Source organism: Channa argus, chromosome 8 (assembly GCF_033026475.1).
Source record: "Channa argus isolate prfri chromosome 8, Channa argus male v1.0, whole genome shotgun sequence".
Taxonomy (NCBI): domain Eukaryota; kingdom Metazoa; phylum Chordata; class Actinopteri; order Anabantiformes; family Channidae; genus Channa; species Channa argus.
In genome coordinates this window covers 1,746,954-1,767,479 of record NC_090204.1, presented here as the reverse complement: position 1 = coordinate 1,767,479, position 20,526 = coordinate 1,746,954, and the positions used below count along the sequence as shown (strand labels likewise).

Here is a 20,526-nt window from a genome sequence, read left to right as displayed (position 1 = left end):
GTCATTTACAACACCTCATTGCATTCTGTATCAAAACACGGGGTGGACTTTGACTTCATCTAAGAAGAAATAACCACTTTCTTCTGTTTATTTATAAAGCTGACAAAGAAAATGATCAGATTATTTATGCTCCCTTATTACCGGGAGATCTGGTGCTCATCAAACACGTTCCACAGACTGGCTGCAGCTGCAGGTCCTAAAAGTAAATACTGAGATTGTAAGATACACTGCTCCTGCTTTGTGAAATAATTTAAGGCAGACGCTGAGGCTCCAAGCTTTTTATTATCTCGCTAAAGTTGTAGAGACCTTATTAAATCCTCTGTGAATCTTGGCTGTAAGTGTTGTGTGCATAACGTTAATAAATCGCACATTTCCCTTCAGCCTCCTGATCTTCCTTTCATCTTCTTATCACTTATGTTATACATACAATGTTGCCAACCAGAGACCAGTACAATCTGCTTCTCCTTCATATCCTGATACCTAATGTATCTTTTAATTTAACACATCTTTATCAAAATGTGTATTTTATGTGATTAGGGTACAATATAATGTTATATCACCTGATATACTGCTATCTGAATGTATTTTATTGATTCAGTGATTGATAAATATATTTATTTTTGATTTCAAGTCCCAGGAATTCAAACAAGACAGTTTGAAGTATTTAAGATCAGAAGCTAAGAACAGTAAGCTCTGTCTGAGGATGATGAATGTCATTACGTGGCAGTTTTATTAATTGAGATATTTCCTTGCGTGTAAAATGTCTATTATTAAAGGAAGCCCAAAACATCTAACAGATTGATGGCGTGGAAACCATCTCTTTTCAGCATGTTGTTATGTGGTGTAATTTGCCCAGCAGAGGGCAATGTTTTCCTGGCCTTTGGGTCATTGAGCAGTGGTCTGAGTTAAAACCTGCGCTTTCACTAAAATTACCACACTGAATTGTCTGCCATGGCTTGAAACTCTGCCCATCATTTGTGACAGAAGAGTGATAAAGCCAGCCTCAGTTGGGTGCTCAACCTTGAGTCCTCCCCCATCTACTACCCTCTGCCACCATATGAAGCACCCTTACACCCAGGCAGCCTCATTTAAAACAGCATTGAGTGAGATATACTTAACCACTTCCATTAGCCTGATGAGATTTTTATGATGCTTCCACCTCCACTGATGTTTCATTGTCAGTTGTTGTCCTGCCTTCTTGGCCACACTGTGTTAAACTGGCTGATATCTGTCTGAATATATGACATGCAGCAATTATTTCCAATAGTCCATCCATCATGGTATCTTCAACTTGTGTCACTGAATGACATTAAAATTTAATGTGCTGATGAGAAAAATCCCAAAAGTCAATGTGTCAACATGAACATACAGTAGCAAAAACAAGTAGTGGCACTTTGCAATTTCCTGCTTTTCTGCATAAATTGGTCTTTTAATGGGATTTATCTTCACCAAAGTCACAAATATCAACAAGCACAATATTTCTAAGCTGTCAAAACAGTCATTATCTTTTTTGTCTTTATTGAATACACCTATTAAACATACAATGTGATGGTGGGATAAGTCATGAAAACACTAGACTTCTGATGTGATTAAATGTCAACTGGAGTCAGGTGTTAGCAAACCTGGGGTCTAATCAATGAAAAAAGAATGATGGTGTGGTGTAGAGCTATGTTGACCTCCTTCACAACAAGAGATCTCAGAAGACCTACGATCAAGAGTTGTTGATTTGATGCAGCTGGAAAAGGTTACAGAGTAATCACAAAGGCTTTACATAATCATCAGTCCACAAGTAGACAAACCTTCTATAAATGGAGAGAATCCTGTACTTTAGCTACTCGCCATAGAAGCTACTCGCTGTCTGCAAGCTGAAGCTCAGAAAAAAAAACTGCGTGAAGCAGCAGGTCAATGACCCTAAACACTGCAGAATGGCTTCAGAGATGCAAAATTCATTTCAAATTAGGATTCGCCCAGTCAGGGTCCAGACCTCAACCCAATATTAATGCTTTTGAATGAGCTCACGAGAGCCCCTAAAAGCTGAGGTCCTAAGAATATGACTGAATCGAATCAGTTCTGTAAAGGAAGAATAGCCCAAAATGTCTTCTGAACATTGCACGGGTCTAATCCAAAGGCTGTTAAACCAGTTATTAAAAAAATGTTTAATAAGCTTTTAAAAGATTATGACTGTTTTGTCAGCTTAGAAATACTTAGTTTGTTATTGCAACTTTGGTGAATATCAGATTGCATTTCATGACTTATTTATGCAGAAAACCAGGAAATTGCAAACCATCACCATGTGCCATTAACTTTTCTTACCACTGTATCCTTATCTGTCTGTATAACAGCACCACCTTCATCAGATGCCTATCATGTTTAGATTAAACATAGATTGTCAGCAGAAACTGAGGTAACTAAAAATCCCTCCAAAAGGGAGTGGAGAATCAACATGAACTTAAAATCAAGAGAAGTAAACATAAACGGTGGGAAATCAATAGCTACATTAACTAAAACAAAAACAGAGAGAAATTAACCGAATAGAATAATCAAATAATCTAAAAATGAACTGGGCAGAATGAACTAGAGACTAAACATACAGAGTGAAGAGTGAACTAGGAGGCTAACATACAAGAATGGACTAATAAAACACTAAACATAAAGGCGGCCAGAAAGAAATCCGAAACTACACAAACAGATAGTTTAAGGGTGACCTAGTAAACTAAGAGGGGAGAGTGAGGGAGACAGAGAAAACAAGAGTGGGGGCCAGAACATGTGAGTAGGCAGACTGGTGCGAGGAGGGTCAAAAAGAGAAGGTGGGCAGAGTTCAGGTTCGGGTCTCTGACATAGTGGGACTGTCTTGGTTAGAAGCTGTTAGAAGCTGATGCTTTATCATCTTTAACACTAGAAGCTCCCCCATTTTTACCTAAACCTTGAGATGGGTGGTACATGGGAAGTATTTTATGTTTTGATTTAAGGTTTGGCCTTTTGGCTCTGTGATGAACTCATGAAAGTAACAATACATATAGAACACCTGAAACACAGCAACCTGATGGCAGAACTAATAATAAAAACCACCTTTATCAGGGTCTATAAGTTAATGACGAAACCTTTTTCAAGGAAAGTACAAATTTGCTGAGACTAATTTATTTATTTATTGAAGTAACATAATACAGAGTTGATGATGATGATAATAATAATAACAACAACAACAACAACAACAACAATAATAATAATAATAATAATAATAATAATATAATAATAGCTTTATTTTTTATAAAGCACTTATCAAACAAAGTAGAAAGTGCTATAAATTAAAAAGGAAAATAAAGATAATTAAATAAATAAAATCTGGTTGAATATAAAATAAAAAAAAAGCACAAAGTTCAAGTTATATAGATAGCATATACTATTTATACTAAAACAAGAATCTCACATCTCAGGAAAAGCAAATCTATGAAAATGTGTTTTCAGACGAGACCTAAAAGATGAGACTAAGTCAGAGAGCCTGATTTCTTCAGGCAGGTTATTCCACAGTTTTAGAGTCTTAATGCTCTATCTCCCTTGGTTTTTAACCAGGAAGTTGGAACAGACAACAATTCATAAAGGCATATATGGAATTAAAAGTAGGGGCGCAGAAAGGTAGAGAGGTTGTCCACCAATCTCACAGTTGTTGGTTCAATCCCCACCTCCTCCAGTCACATGTTGAAGTGTCCTTGAGCAAGACACTGAACTCCAACTTAACAACTCCAAGCTCCTGATGAGCGTTGGCCAGCTGTATAGCAGCTCCCCCATCGGTGTATGAGTGTGTGTGTGATTGTGAGTGTGAGTGGGTGAATAAGAAGCAGTGTAAAGTGCTTTGAGGTAGGTAGAAAAGCGCTATATAAGTGCAGACCATTTACCAAAATATCAGAAATATAGGATGGCACAAAACCATGCAGTGATTTATAAGTAATCAGTAAAACTTAAAATTTATCCTAAGATGAACAGGGAGCCAATGTAGAGATGCAAGACAAGGAGTACTGTGGCTGAACTTCCCGATTTTGGTCAGGAGCCGAGCTGCTGAGTTCAATTTGCTGAACAATTTGTAGGCGTTTTAAGTCTTTCTGGTGAATTGCGAAAAATACAATATTGCAGTAATCTAGGTGATAGGAGATAAAAGCATGAATAATATTCTCAGCATCATTAAAATTTAGGTCTGATTTTTGCAAGTTCCTAAAATGATAAAAGCATGACTGAACTAGTTTAACTATGTGATACTCAAAGCTCAAGTTGCAGTCAAACAAAACACCAAGATTTCTGGCAACTGGCTTAACAAATTTTGATAAAGCCCTAAGGCTGGGAGTATATTACTGGAAATATTTGGAGGTCCAATAGTAAGAATTTCTGATTTATTTGAATTTAATTGAAGGACATCCAGTTTCTAATATCAGACATACAGTCTTGTAGAGAACTACCTACTATGGTCCATGGGAGTAACATGGAGATACAGCTGAGTGTCATCGGCATAACAGTGAAATAAAATATTATGTCTGCGTATAACATCACCCCGTAGAAGCAGGTAGATTGAGAAAAGAATTGGGATCCTTGGGGAACACCATACTCAGAGGGGGGAGGGGGATGACATATAATTGTCAATGGAGACACAAGATTTCCTACTGGACAAATATGAAGCAAACCAGTTTAACACTGTGCCCGATATACCCACCCAGTGCCTCAGTCCATCCAACAGAATATTATCATCAACTGTGTCAAATGCAGCACTTAAATCCAACAGCGCTAGCATTAATTAGAAGGTCATTTGTGACACGTAGAAGAGCTGTCTCTGTGCTGTAGTTTTTGATGAAACCTGATTGAAACTTTTTACACTGCTATTTGTTTCTAAAACTGTCAGCAACTGTTGTGTTACCAATTTTTCTAGCGTTTTAGAGACAAATTGCAATTCGGAAATGGGGCGGTAGCTGTCCAAGGTAGACGAATCAAGACCAGGTTTCTTTAAAATGGGCTGTATCCAGGCAACTTTGAAACAATCAGGGACACAACCAATACTTAGTGATTTGTTCAATATGATAAGCAAACATGGTGCTATGCAGTCTAACACTTCCAGTAAAAATTTTGTTGGAATAATGTCAAGTGGACTAGTTGATGCTTTCATATGAGATATTGTAACAAGTAGGTTAGACAGTGTAAAAAGGGGCGGCTATAGCTCAGTTGGTAAAGGCAGTTGCCTATGGACCACAGGGTGAGTGGTTTGATCCCCGGCCCTGGCTATATGTCGAAGTGCAGTCCCTGGGCAAGACCCTGAACCCCTAACAGCCCCCCTTCCCAGCGATGCAGTGCCGGTCCAAGCCCGGTAGAAATTGGGGAGGGTTGCGTCAGGAAGGGCATCCGGCGTAAAAACTGTGCCAAATCAACATGCGGACAATGATCCGCTGTGGCGACCCTGAACTCACGGGATAAGCTGAAAGGAGAGTAGTAGTAGGTTAGACAGTGTAAAAGGAGAGAAATAGTTCAGGGAGCTCCGATAAGAACAGACCACATCCAGAAATGACGGATTTTGAAAGATACCACCCCTAATTTTTTCAACTTTGGAAACAAAGTGTGATAAAAACTTATTGCAATCAGCAACACAATTGGCAGAGGCATGAGGGGGTAGAGGGTTAACCAGCCTATCAACCGTATGAAATAGAAATCTGGGATTTTGACGATTGGCATAGATGAGTTGTGAGAAGTAAGTGGCTCTGGCATCCTTCACCATCCTTTTGAAAAGTAATATGTTTTCTTTCATTATAATAAAATGTACTATAAGACCAGATTTCTTCCATTTACGCTCAGCCCTTCTATATACTTGTTTACATTTTTGTATGTTCTCATTAATCCATGGTTGCTACCTGGTCAAGGGGATCTGGTCTGTTTTTTAAAGGAGCTGTAAGGTCTAAGGTTGACATGTAAAGTGAGTTAAACGAATCAACTATTTCATTAGTGCAGGTGGAGTCCAGGAATGCCACGTCCGCAGAATTAAAAAGAGTACAAAACTTAATGGCACAATGCTCATTGAACACACGTGAACCCTTGGGACGTAGAGAGTCCCTAACAATTTGTAATTCACAGCTAAAAACAATAAGCTTATGGTCAGATACAGACAAATCCAAAATGTTCAGTTCTGAAATCCCGAAAACCAGACTAAAAACAAGTTCAGGAGTGTGACCACCTGAATGAGTTTCACCAGCTACATGTTGCTGAAAATTAAAAGAGTTAAATTATATTATAGTTGTATTATATTTAAAAATTCTGTAGCATGATTATTAGAAGAATTGTATATTGAAGTCACCACAAATAACAATTCTGTCATACTTTAAAATAAGACCAGATAAAAAATCTGAAATCTCCAACAAGAAGGAACTAGCTGTTCCTGGGGGACGATAAAAGAAAATAAAACTGGGGATGGGCCACTGAGTTTAAACAGGAGCACTTAAACAGAGGAAATTCACTAGATGATATCTGTTTACATTTAAGGAATTTCCTGTAAGTAGCAACAAGTCCACCACCTCATCCACTGGCTCTGGGGCAACTAATCATAACTGGGAGGGCACAGCTCGGCCAGCTGACTGTGCTCACCCGGTCGTAGCCAGGACTCCGTGATAAACAAGAAATCTAGGTCCATATAGGAGATGAAATCATTAAGAATGAAAGTCTTATTAGAGAGAGAGTTCACATTAATCACAGCCAGGTTCAGCTTCCTGTGTTGCATTAATGTAGGTGCTGGTCCTGGAGCTTTAGTCACAAGGTTATTATTGGAGTTTTGTGAGTTAATCCTTATATGTTTCGCAGTCCTACTAGTGGTTCTAACTGGGATACCTGAGCTATGTAAATTACCATGAAGATTATCTGAAACAGAACTAGTGGGGCGAGCAAGTTGAGAGGTAGAGGAGAAGAAATGACCTGATGAGCAGGTTAAAACTGAAAGTGAACGAAATGCAAGTATTAGCCTCAAAACATACTGAAACATAACCATTAATCCTGTTTAGGGTCCCAGGGTGTCTGTGGGCGAGAGACATGCTTTGTCCTTCCCCACCTAATGCTCATGTAAGACAGTATATTCCAGCTTTTTTCAGCAGTTTAGTCCAAATTTATTTGACAAACTCTCAAAAGTAAAGACTATTGCAAAAACTTTAATAAGATATACTTCAAAATAATGGCCAAAGTTACCTAGCGACTTATGTACTAACAGGTGGTTAGTCCATAATATAATATATCATCATTTATTAGATCATTATATTTTCGACTAAGTATCAACATCTGATACTAAAGCTGTAGACATGAAAGTGCAATATTTTACTTTAAATTGTAGTGAAGTAAATGGAAAAGTAGCCTAACATGGAAATACTCCAGTAAAGAACTAATACTGTAATTACAGTACTTGAGTAAATGTACTAAGTTACTTATCACGTCTGACCTGCAAAACAATCTACTCGATTACTCAGAGTGATCTGACATCGACATGTTGAGTCTGAAGATCTGCGGAAAGTAGGAAGGATCGCGGAAGTGTGCATCAAACACCTGCAGCAAGCTAACGCTAACCTCTAACCTGCATTAAAGCCGAGGCACTGTTTGTTCATTTAACGCTAAAAAAACAAAATGCCTGAAACACAGACTCCACGGTAAGAATACTGAACTTTTCACGGTATAATCGAAATACGACGGGTTGTATGCTAAAAGTATGAATTGATTGTTAATGATTTAAGTGTCCTCTTTGTCCTGGTAATTTGCGTTAACATTGACTTAACAGTTTTTTTTAATTTATTAGTTAAATTCAAACTAGCCGCTAGAGTGCATGTTACGCTAATGTAATATAACTTAATTATGTTACGGTATGTTGACTTAGCTCTTTAACTACTTGCTACAAGACTTTAGCTAGTTTGCGATCACAGTCTGCAGGTTACAAAATGGCTAATTAGCTCGTTATTAAGTTACGTAACGTTAGTTAGGTCCAACTTTTTCAGACAATATAAGGACACGTATCTGTTGCTGTTGGTCATCAGATATATCTTCATCCTAACGACACATAACAAATATCATTGTTATTGCTGTGTATTACTATGCTAATCCATTATCCATTATCCTATGGCAGTTTGCAGATTTGGGTGCCCACAGGAGGGTCTGTATTTGTTGACAACTCAATTTCCAGACACCCAGCTTCAGTATAATATCAGTGCATTTATATTCATGCAATCAAATACTGGGGACCTAACTCTAATTCTGCATTTTTTAAAAATAAGTGGTGCTTGTGAACGACCAGCAACGTGGTAGTTACATAAGCATAAAGGTGGTGACATCCTGGTTTTAGCTGGAAGTGACTTGTCTGTTACATAGTTACACTGACTATGAACCAGCAAAGGTGTCAAATGTAGTTATTACAGTTTTAACAGACTGTAATTCCGTTGTAGATGTGACAGTTAAGTCGGTTTTGACTTGTAGTCACCTCAGAATCAGTGGCGAAATTGACTTTGGTAGAGTGATGAGATTCATAGCCTAAAAACAAAAGCTATGTTACAACATACAGTATTAAGTTACATTTTTGAACAGAAGTTGTTTTGGTTTTTGCAAATGGCTGTTTTTTTCTGCTATGTTTCATCGCTTCTCTTTATTGCTAACTTTAATTTCTCATTTCCATGTCCCTGTCTTCCCTGTATCAAGGATCCAAGCCATTTACACCAGTGCTAGTGGTGAACTGGAGGGTTTTAAGGCACATGCAGTGTTCCAGGAAATCAACAAGAAGCTTCAGGAGGTGATTATATGACTTACAGCACGACACAATACTGTTAATAGCAGACCTGTGACTTTTTATTATTCTGACTTTTTACTGGTATGTATTCTTTGAAGCTTTTATTTTGGGGGGACCCAAAAGGCTTTAAGGCAATAATATTAAGATTCATCAATCCATCCAGTTATATTGTGTCTTGCCAGACTACATTAAACTAGTCTGGCCTCTAGTCTATAGCCTCATGTTGGCAAATTTGGATCAATCCATAGTACAAAACAATCAGTTGCTTTTAATCAGTTATGTTTTTGGAAATTCAACAATGCCAGCTTGATCTTATCAGGACTGCTGTTAAATGTTGAGAGGGAAGTCGATTTTTTTTTCTATATATTTTCTATTCAAATCCCATAAAGAAAGAAAGTTTTAGGTCCATTGATATTCTCATTTAAAATTGTATCTGATGTCTGAGTTAAATTCACAAGTTGTCCAGACCTGTCATATCTGTGCATGCACACACACCGGGGAAAAACACACAGCTTTCATTTGAGAATTATAGACGCTTCATCTGAATGAATTGAATTAAATATGAAACAGAAATAGATTGTATTAAATGTACAGTGGCAACTATAAAAAGAAAAAACCTTAAATTAATATTTTAATTGCCTAGGGTTTTGCGATATGACAAAATCATATGTCAACAGAAAAACATCTATTTTTTCTTATTAGGCTGTATCGTTTACGCAAATCACACTCTGTTTGGCAGCATGAAGCAGCTTCCTTCCACATGACGCAGATGCTTCAGTGTAGCATCACAAACACACATGGAGGAGAGTGAAGGTGAATAAAGTTTGTGTTTTGAAAGATGTAATTTGCTTACTTGCGCAGAGCAAATAAAGCAGCATTAAACATCCATTCTGAGGAAAACATGCAGTACAGGGATCATTCGAATCTATAAAAGTGTAGCGCGGACGTTCTTTTTTTTTTTTTTAACTAGTCAATGTTAGCTCACAACACAGCTATAGCTGCTGAACAGCTACTGGGAGGTACCAGCAACTTTTAAGATGGAATGCTTTCTGAGATCATGTTGTGACTCAATCCACCTTAAACTTTGATCATTCCTTGTGTTTTTATTCCTTCCTATGCATGAAAAACATTTTAGCTTTAAATGATCTTTAAGCTCTTTTAAAAATGTAAATGAATTTTAACTGGGATTGCAAATGTTTCTCTTTTGGAGAAAATCAAAATGTAGTGGAGCCTGCACTTTGCTCGCCACTGTGCCTACAACAGACTAACCCCCCTCCCACCAACTCAAAAAACAATATCGAGATAATATTGGGATCAGAGCTGTAACATTATGCTGTACATTTTGTGACATGGTCATTTGAAAAAGAGAAAATGTATCTTTTTGTCAAGTATATAATTCAAATTATTATAAGAAATAGGCTATTCCATGCCATAATATCACTGAATATAAAAAAGTAAAATCTCAATAGTGTTATTTATATATTGTTAATGAATTTTTGGTCACATCGCATTGCCCTATGCCCTCCATATTGTCATCATCACAATTTACAGAGAGGTAGTTTAGATTTTAGCATTTGTATTGACATATTTCAGCAGCATAATGCTCCTCAGGTCCCACGTCCCTGATAGATCTGCTATTTTCCCATTTCTGTTGTTTCTGTCGCAAAAACCTTTTAAATTAAAAGTCATTGAAATTATTTTTGTGCTTTAGGCTGCTTGTTTTTGGATGCAACTCGTGTGTATTTTTAAATTCTAACAAATGTGTCCTCTTAAAAACGTTTTGTTTGCTTGTGTTTGTGAATATCAGACACATTTTATAACAAAGTGCTCATATTTACAATAACTTGCTCTCAGTTTTCTTTGCCCTGTATTTCAGTGGTCCAAAACAGTATAGGTCGGATTTCATATCTTTGTGTTCAGTGCTTTTATATTGCTTTTTATTTCTGAAGTTTTTGTGAACTTTTAAACAGGTAAACATTTGCATCCAGATGAACCTTTGCATACATTCAGTAGTTAGGGTGGAAATCAGGGGAACATGGATTAATGGATTAATGGAAATGGATTAAACACTGTAATGAACAAATTGATCAGTCTGAAATCAGAACATAATAATAAAAGTTCTTTTTAAATCTGTTTACAAAAACATAAAAAGCTCAATCCTTAACTAACTATGCCAGAAATACTGTACAAGTTACTGTATGTCACCTCACTGCGTCCTTTGTGCAGGAAGGAGAGCAGTTTGTGAAAAAGATTGGGGGAGTGTTTGCCTTTAAAGTGAAGGATGGCCCAAATGGACAGGAGGCAACTTGGCTTGTGGATGTGAAGAACGGCAAGGGCTGTGTTCACAATGATATTGGTAAGTAAACTCAGCGTCCTGGAAAACTATCAGGCTTTTACTCTTATCCCAGTGGAAATTAATAATTCTGTGTACACATAGTGAGGCTTGTACAGCCTGTTTTTCTGCTTTATCTTTCCATGAATTCATGATACTTTCACTGTATGTTTTGCCTTGATACCTTCAAACACCTGCAAGTCCCTGAATAAGTATCACTAGGGAGGATGTTGATGTTTTTTAATTAAATTTGTCTCCTGTATCTCTGCCCTGTAGCTAAGAAAGCAGATTGCACCATTTCCATGTCGGATTCAGATTTGTTGGCTTTGATGACAGGAAAAATGAACCCACAGACTGTGAGTATTCAGCCTTGGCGTGGACTGAGTGTATATAGTATTGAAAATTATTTGCACAAGGGTCTGTGCTCTCCTGCTGGTTATTGGCTCCAAAATGTCCTCTAAGATATCAGGTGCAAATCCAATTATACCACAGAAATAAAACAAAACAACAAAAGCCTCTCAAAAAAATATTTTAAAACATCTTACTGACCTCAACAGACGTTACTTTCAAGCTGATATGAACTTCCAAATAATATGCTGATCTCACAAAACTGGAATTTCTGACTTTCATATGATACATTGAAAAATATAGAAATTCAATGAGATTTTTGATACCACGAGGAATATTTGACACAATAAGGAGGACATGATACTTAAAATTAATATGAAGAGATTGCTGTAACAAGGCTACATGGAGACCTGATCCATGCATATGTAGTTGCTAGTAGCTTTGTAGTTTCAAATGAGTTTGTGAGGAGCTTGAAAATCCCCTTGTTGTTTTTTCTTGCTGGGTTTCTTGATGGTAGACTTGGAGCTGCTTCATCCTCTGAATGGAATCACATCTTATCAATTGAATCACTTAATTGTCTTAGCTGCATCACTGTTCTTTGTCTCGAAATTACCCAACCACAAACCTGCGATGGAAAAGGGAAGCTACGCTGGCCTGTAGCATAATCAGGTGGAGAAGTAAATGTTTCTTAAAAGATGTATTGAAGAAAATTAAATCTGTAATAACAGCAAGTATTTGTAAAACTTGAAATATTTGGAACATTATGTGCAGGATTCTGCTGGATGCTCGGTCAGCAAAAATGCTCAGGGAGGCTGTGGCACATAATGCTCAGTTGGTATCAAGGTGCCTAACAAATATTCCCCACAGCATCATACCACCAACCTCCAGCCAAAACTACATTGATCCACAGATACTTGTTGTTTGCACCGAATTCTGACCCTGCTATCTACACGCTGTGGCATAAAATTGAAATAAGTCAAGCCAGTTTTGTTCAGTGCGCAATTGGAGCCTCCATTTCCTCTTCTTGGATGACAGGAGTGGAATCTGGTGTGGTCCTCTGCAGCTGTGGCCCATCCACTTCAAAGTTGGACATGTTCAGAAATGCTCTTCTGCACAGCACATGTGGTTATTTGAGTTACTGTGGCCTTCCTGTCAGCTTGGATCAGTCTGGCTGTTCTCCTCTGTCCTGTCTTGTTAATAATGCGGAGGGATGTATTTCCTCTTTTGTTCTTTTTCCATGAAAAAATGTCAAGAGACAGTTGTAGTAAAGAATGTTGGTGCGCTGACATCACATTTCTTCCCCGATTCCAGTCTGATCTTCTCAGCGTCTTCAATATATGTGTGAGCATTTATGCAGCGAGTTGCTGCTACATGATGGCAGGTTAGATATTTACTTTGATTAACAGGCCACAGGGTATATGTCATATGTTAAAGTGTATTGCTGCTTGAGGGATGTGATTTACAAAGTAACGCTTTTAAAAAAAATATGGTCTTGAATTCTTTTCCCAATTTGTTGATTTCATTTTTTTTTTTTTTTATATATAAAAAGTTTTATATTTCAACACAAATGTTGACAGTGTATTACGCAAATATTCACAATTTAAAAGAAAAAGATGCAATTAATTATTATAATTATTAGTTGTAGTAGTATTATTTCATGCTTCGTGCTTGTTAGGTTTTTGTTCTCTTCAGTGTAGTTAATGATCACTGTTTGTCACTTTGAATTTTTTTATTATTATCATTACACCTGTTGAACATAAAAACTTTCCATTTTAAAGTACTTTTCTCTAAGTCTGTACAGTCTAACACACCTGCTATTGGTAATTAACAGTAGTATGTCCTCCTGTCATTTTCTGCCTTTTAACCACACATCGCTCTGTGTCCCATCCTTCGAAAACCAGATTTGTTTGCCGGTTAGATGTAGTACTAAAAGGATATTTTGCTAGTGTCTGGGTGTCTCTGAGAGGAAACACTTTGCTGCATCATTATGGGCTGATGGTGCCAATTTGCTGCGCTCAGACCAGAGGCCATAAAGCCGTTGCTGAGTAATAGGAAAAACATAATACAGGTTTTCCTGTGGGGAGCCGAGAAAAGAGAAAAACTTGACCACTTAATGAGATTTGATGACCTCTTAATAAAAAAAGACAGAAAGGCAGAGACTGTTTCAGCACTGGATGTTTGTTACAAATATTGACGTTTAAAGTTTCAGCGAATCCAATGAAGAGACCAAAACTAAAAAAAGTCATGATACTATCAAGTGTGTACTTTCTAAAAATGTTAGCGTACGTGCCATATAAGTGGACATTTATCTTTATCTTATCTTATCTTATGACCCAATCCCACATCCACTGTCACTGTCATACACTGCTGCCCCAAATACTCAGTAAAGCACTAAATGTATATTAGTCCCCAGCAATTGCATTGTTTCCTTCTGTTTCCGTATCCACAGCTTTTGTGTAGTGACTGAATATTGTTGCGGTTTTTAAAGATGATGTTTAGCATAATTATTTATTATCAGAGCAAAACAAATGATGTAACAACCAATAACACAACATTTTATTAGATGCAGTTTTTGATTATACCAAAAGAGAGCTCTTCATTTGTGCTTCCGTTCTCAGCATCTTATTTCTGACATTGTGTGTGTGAGAATTTTTTCATGCTGTAAATTACGATGGACACACACTGAATCCTCAGGCCCATCGAGGTCATTGGTACTAGAGGAGTGACACGAGCGACGTACACAGCTCTGATTACTCTGCCACCAGCCCACTGCACTATATAAAGCGAAAAGCTGCCACCGTCCAAGAACACTGCTTTATCCCCCATCATTTAGACATTTGGACATGAAATACTACAAACATTAAATTGTCCAACTCTACCCATTCAGTGCCTGTGTGTCGTGCAGTTTCCTGACATTTCATAAGCCGTTGTTGCCGTTGCCCCACTTTCCCTGGGTTGAGTTAATCTCTCACGGTAACTCTTAAAACCAGCAGCATGTAGTTCTCTCCCACACTGACCAAAAAAAAACTGTGCTTGTTCTTGTTTGATATCAAACTGTGTGAATGACGTTCACCACCCTCTCTGATTCACAGGCGTTCTTCCAGGGCAAGCTGAAGATCACGGGGAACATGGGACTGGCCATGAAGCTGCAAAGCCTGCAGCTGCAGCCAGCCAAAGCCAAGCTGTAGTTGAGACGTCAAAGCTAGATGATAATTAAGTCTCTGGACGTCTCTCTCTGAATAGTAATAACCACCAAGAACTTAACAACAAATCTGGTGTCCGATAAATGTTACAGTTCTGTAAACCTTCTCAACACCATGGGCTGAACCATTTGTACTACTAGTCACCTCACTGACCAGCCAGAGGATTAGTCAGCAGCCCCACCAATCTCAGTGGAGAATAATATAGATGGACGTAGAACTAATTCTCTAAAGTAGTGGCTTTCTGCAAGCCCTGTTGTGATAATACCATCAGTACACAAGAGTAGAGGCTCCTACTTTTTGATGCTAATTCTATTTGTGTCCACTGTTTTATAACTCTCCAAATTTCTCTTTGACTGTGTTGTATCAGGAAAAAGTTTTAAATAGAGCAGATTGATGTCATGTTCCACAATCTTGGCTACAACAGTCTAAGTGCCTCCTCATTTCCGATTTTAGCCGTCGACAGAAATGTTTTCCACTGTGCATGCCCAGTGTTTTAATTGTCTGCCATGATATCATTATTTTGCAAATCCCCGAAAGATATTTGGTAAATAAATATATTCGCTGCAAGGTCCATTGGCCGTCTCGACTCACATCTGTTTCACTTAAGCAGTAACCGTACTAAGCAGACACCAATGACTTAATTGCCGTAGACTTCATGTTTCTAATAATTTAGCAGACATAAACAAAAAGCCCAGAACAGTTTAGCTGTGAAATGGCACGTAAAAGTGGGTTTGACGACATGCTGGCTCTGTTGTTTCAAGATGAAGGTATTTTATGATCGAACGGTAATGGTGAGTTTATAGCTGTTAAGATGGAAATATTGGCCAGATGTCCCAACATAACCATCACTGTTTATTCAGTGTGAAGGGGCAGACGTGAAATTCACATCATCACACTCCTGGCTACACAAAATATTAACACACGCAGATGATTCCTGTCACACGGTTTAAAAGAGTCCTATTTATTTGAGATTTTCTAAGTGTGACCTTCCACAATAATGGCCCTTCTGTTCCGATGCAGTAGTACTTGGATGTCACGGTCCGGTTGGCTCGGCCTGTGCATGTTCCCCTCGTTTGGAAGACCTTGCACTTTTCCAGCGCTGCACTGACCTGGTTCCAGACTGCCACGCTGTAGTTTTTCCTTTGTAAACGGCAGAGCATGGCTAAAAGACAAATCTGTTAACTAGCTCTGACCCAGATTCCACCGCAGCTTTGGCTTGTAGTTTTCTGGGTCTTGCTCTGGAGCCACATAGAGGTTATTATATTTTGAGTGGGAGATTTCATAACTAATAAAATTATTGCTACTATTTTACAGTGCTACCCTCCAGTTTGATCAGGTGTCTTGTACTTAAAAACCTGCGTTTAAGCCATGGTTAAGACGTAAAAACGTATTGCTCATCCTCCAATTTTTATGTTGCATTCCAGCTTCATTTAAAAGATTATGGTACAAGAAATATTAATTTCTAATATCTCATTTTTCCTCCCAAACATAAGGAGGCTTCTTAAAAGTGCATTCCACTAATAATACACATATTCACCTTATGTCATAGTTATTAATGCGGTAATGATGTCAGAGTGAGAATTTCAGGTTATTTTGGTTGTCTGTTATAAGACAACAGACCTATAACAGACAACTTGTTTTAAACCTCAAGGTTTTGAGTTCTAACGATGTGGGTAATTAGCTAAAACTCTAAAACATGCATCCATCTGACCTTTTAAAAAAAATATTACATCTTTAACATTTACGGTTTTGAGGAAGTATGGAACTAAATCGGTGTAGTGCCCCGTTCAATGTAAAGTGGTTTTTATTATGCTGTGATGCTCATTACTCATTGTTCTTCCACATAAAGGCCTCAGTTACCTTCCATGATGTATTTGCTTGCTCTATTGTCATTGTGACCCTGACCTGAATAAAATGTTTGATACTTTCTGCCAGTTTGCAGCAGTGATTCAGCTTGTATACAGTGTTATTTGTGCTCTGGGAAATTATTTTCCTCCTGCAAGATGTGCTGTGTTATATTAAAAGAAATATTTTCTTTTTTTTTCTTTTTTTTTTTTTAACTGGGTAGTTTGGAACAGCACAATTTTTTCTATATGCAATAAAGGTGGAAAACATTTTGATCTCCACAAGACGCACGTGGCAAATTGCAAAGCTGTAAATGCTACACCACACAATACTAGTATCACACTTGTTGAATTTGCAAGGTTTGTTTAGCAGTGAGAGCAGAGAGCAGCAGCTGGGGAGATACACTGGATGATCTTTTTACAATTACCATCATTCTCTGGATGAGACTTGAATCTGCTATTACTGGATAAAAGAGAGCTGCCCTGAGTCATGCACACCGGACTATTTTTTTCTTCAAGTAAAAGATGAAAAGGATTAGTTTATAAGAATGCAGACAGGACCTCTGCTCTGTGCATCAGGACAGGCAATATCCCAGGAGTAATTGATAGAAAGTGCAACAAAAATTGCCTTGCTGGGGTTGTTGGACTGTGTTTCCGTGCTACAGCATCAGGAGGGGTACAGTGTATCAGTGTATGTATGAATTCATTCTCTTCCAAAAAGGAGAGGTCTCAATATTCCCTACTGAGCTTTATAAAAACAAAATTCTGTTGTTCTGCACAGGTTCTTGAAGAATGACACGGAAAGGGCCATCGATGTATTGAAAATTAATCTGTTTGAGAAAGTTGTCTGAACATGTTCCACTGAAAGAGTGGAAACTTATTAAAACATGTAGCAGTGACCAGAGAGCCCCACCAAGGGGAAAACGGCCTGCCAAATAATAAGATGAGTAATAGCGAGAGCATGGATCAGAGTGTGTTTTCTCCACGTTCATGGATTCAAAGTGAGGTCTCTCTCTTCTTTTTCTCTCTCTCTCTCTGAGCATGAAAACAGCAGCTCAGCAGACTTACTGTCAATGAGTGAGGCCCCCAAATTCCCAATCAAACTTACTTTAACCACCCAGGATTGTCCGCCCAAGTCCAAGAATCCATCACTGTCTTCATTCTTGTCTTCAGTTGGTGGCTGCACTTCGAGCGCAAACAGCTTGCAGAGATTTATATTCTACAAAACGATACTGGAAGCCACTTTAAGGTGATTCACTGCAGTTGTATTCAGTACGTCCTCATGCACTTTTTCAGTTTCAAAAGACAGACTTTACCTAAATGTAAAAGATCTCCTGATGCAGTGTTTGTGCACATGTCTCTCGTATTGTAGAGAGCATCCAGAGGCTTTTAAAATAAAACTGATTCATCTTTTTTTTTTATTTGCTTTTGATCACTGCTGCTTTAAAAAGGCAGAAAAGCATGTTAGAGAAGCACTGATGGTTTTAGGACTGTAGGGTTTTATTCTACTTTTCTAGGGAGAATAATTTACCGGCATATTGTAAAACCTAAGCAAATAATGGCACATTGCTTTTGGATAATGTTCATAGAATGCAAGTCTGCAAACAAGATGTGTTCTTATTTGTCAGCTTCAGCATGTTATATAAGGTGCATACAGTTAATCAAATCTTCAAAAATCCATCAATTTACAACTAAATACATTCATACATGCGGTTTAGAAGTTGCAAAAACAAGCACACATCAAATCACATTAACTCCTTCAGTCAAAAGTTGACATGGGTATTACGTTGTTCAACTAGTTAATATTAATTTTAAGGAACTTGTATGTTTACAGTGAAATGTAAAACATACCAGAACATTCATCTGCAACAATTTAATCAACAGGTAAACCACTACCTGGTTTTCAAGAAATTCAAGTGCAAATGCTCTTAAATTAATCATGCATGTCCCTCTCAGGTTAAAACATCTTAAAATAAGTTAATATCCAGTAAACCGATTATATAAGTTTATTTTTTGGCTCTCCTCCATAATTTAAGTGACTTGTTCAGTCATGTTCAGTGTAAATTACAACAGAAAATGGCCAATCAAAAACAGCATTCCTTCGAAACCTGTCAGTCTATATTTGTCTTGAGAAGGAAGGTTATTCTGTATGAGAGATGAGGTGAACATTTTCTTTAAAAAAAGGTGTCCTGAGAGATGCTGCAACTGGATCCATGACAGAAGACACAGTGGAAAGCTCAAGTGCACATCTACCCAACAAGACAAGTGCTTACGAGTGACCCTGAAAAACAAATGCCTCACTGCTCCTGAATTGTCTGCATCTTTATATCAAGAGAGAAACCAGTGTCCACATACACTGTGGGTAGGAGACTCAGGTCAACTGTAGTTGGCAGAAAAAAAGTTGGCCGTGGGCCAAGATGAACAAACAGTGGACTTTAGATCACTGCAAAAGGCCAGTTTTTTAAAATGAAAGTAATGTTTAACATGCAAATATGACTATTGTTCTATGCTCAAATACACTTTTTTCTGTTTTGTGACCCATTTTTTCATCTTTTTCACAGTGTATAGGTAAGAATCCTTTCTGTCCTTTTGTCTTAAGCTAAAGTCATAAAAAGCTCTAAAATGATTATATAATAGCAATTTGTGCAGATTATGCACGAGACTGATTTTCGCATTTTGGGAGGTACACTATTCATGTGATCGCATTCTCATTAATAAAAAGGAAACTACAGTCAGCAGCTTGTTAGCTTAGCACAAACACTGGTAATGGGAAAACAGGAAACCTGTTGTCATGTCATGCTCCACAATCTGGAGAGACTCCAGAAAGTTTTTACTCAGCCAAAACTGCATGGAATGTCTTCAACTTTTCTGTTGCATAGTCACCTTTGTATTTTTTGGGGGGCTTTCGCTTTATCCCGTTAGTTCAGTGTCGCCACAGTGGATCATTGCCCGCATGTTGATTTGGCACAGTTTTTGCAACAGATGCCCTTCCTGACGCAACCCTCCTCAATTTCTACCGGGCTTGGACTGGCACTGCACAGCTGGGGAGGACAATGGACTGTTAGGGGTTCAGTGTCTTGCCCAGAGACACTCTGACATGTAGCTGGGACCGGAGATCGAACCACTAACCCCGTGGTCCGTGGACGACTGCCTTTACCAACTGTTCTACAGCCGCCCCGCATAGTCACTTTTGTTTGATTTAACATCATTTTAAAACATGTCTTTTAAGCTGTTTTCTACGTTATGCATAAAAAAATAAAATAAGTTGAGGAAGTAATGGTAAAAAAAAAAAACTTCATGTGCAGACTGTTGTAATTAGGTTTAATGAGAAGCAGCAGGCAAAAAACAAAGTGCAAAAGTGAAAATATAAAACAGAGAATAGCAAATTGGCTTTTTTTGTTGAGGCACATTTTGTTTACTGTCGTGGATGCATTATTCCCAAAATGCCTTGTGTGTAAATTTAAAGTTCATTCAACTGTGCTAATGCACCGTAATGTTAACAGATGTTCACGCACTCTGCCTAATGGGAGGTGTGCAGCCTAACCCAGAAACACGTGAGACATTAGGTCATATCCTGGTGCCTCTATCTGGCAGGCACTTCCACTTTTTAAATTATTATTGGAAGATTTAGGATGACTCATCTCAGTCCCCCCCCCCCCCCCCCCCCCCTTCCCCAAAAATAAAACTTATCTCAGATCACCTTGCTATTAAGACGCACAAGTACATAGTAAGTTTGTGTTGCTATATCAAATATTAATCAGTTATCTGCAGTAGTGTGGTTAAAGATTCAGTGTTTTCTGGAGAGAAAGAATGTGTTTTAAGCTGTTTTACTTTGTCTGCAAGTTGACACTATGATTATGATCTCTATTGAATTGTGGGATTGGAAAGATTTTGATGAATCTGGAGGAAACTTTTCCAAAATTCCACCAAACTAAGCTAAAAAAAAATACAAACGCATTATATTAAAAGTGGAAAGGGGGGGGGGGGGGGGGGGGGGGGGGGGGAGAAAAAAATCATAGACCA

At 38.0% G+C, this 20,526-nt stretch overlaps 1 protein-coding gene across 1 annotated transcript; it reads left to right on the top strand.

Moving 5' to 3' along the window:
* The first annotated feature begins 7,493 nt into the window (after positions 1-7,493).
* On the top strand, positions 7,494-16,588 carry scp2b (sterol carrier protein 2b). Its single transcript, XM_067513284.1, has 5 exons — positions 7,494-7,652; positions 8,689-8,779; positions 11,003-11,132; positions 11,385-11,464; positions 14,549-16,588. The coding sequence occupies exons 1-5, from the start codon at positions 7,630-7,632 to the stop codon at positions 14,642-14,644; spliced, it is 420 nt and encodes a 139-aa protein (XP_067369385.1). The 5' UTR covers positions 7,494-7,629; the 3' UTR covers positions 14,645-16,588.
* Positions 16,589-20,526: the final 3,938 nt, after the last annotated feature.

Coding starts and splice junctions, on each gene's coding strand:
- scp2b (XM_067513284.1), top strand. CDS start 7,630: ATGCCTGAAACACAGACTCCACG. Junction 7,653..8,688: donor CCTGAAACACAGACTCCACG/GTAAGAATACTG, acceptor CCCTGTATCAAG/GATCCAAGCCATTTACACCA. Junction 11,133..11,384: donor CTGTGTTCACAATGATATTG/GTAAGTAAACTC, acceptor TCTGCCCTGTAG/CTAAGAAAGCAGATTGCACC.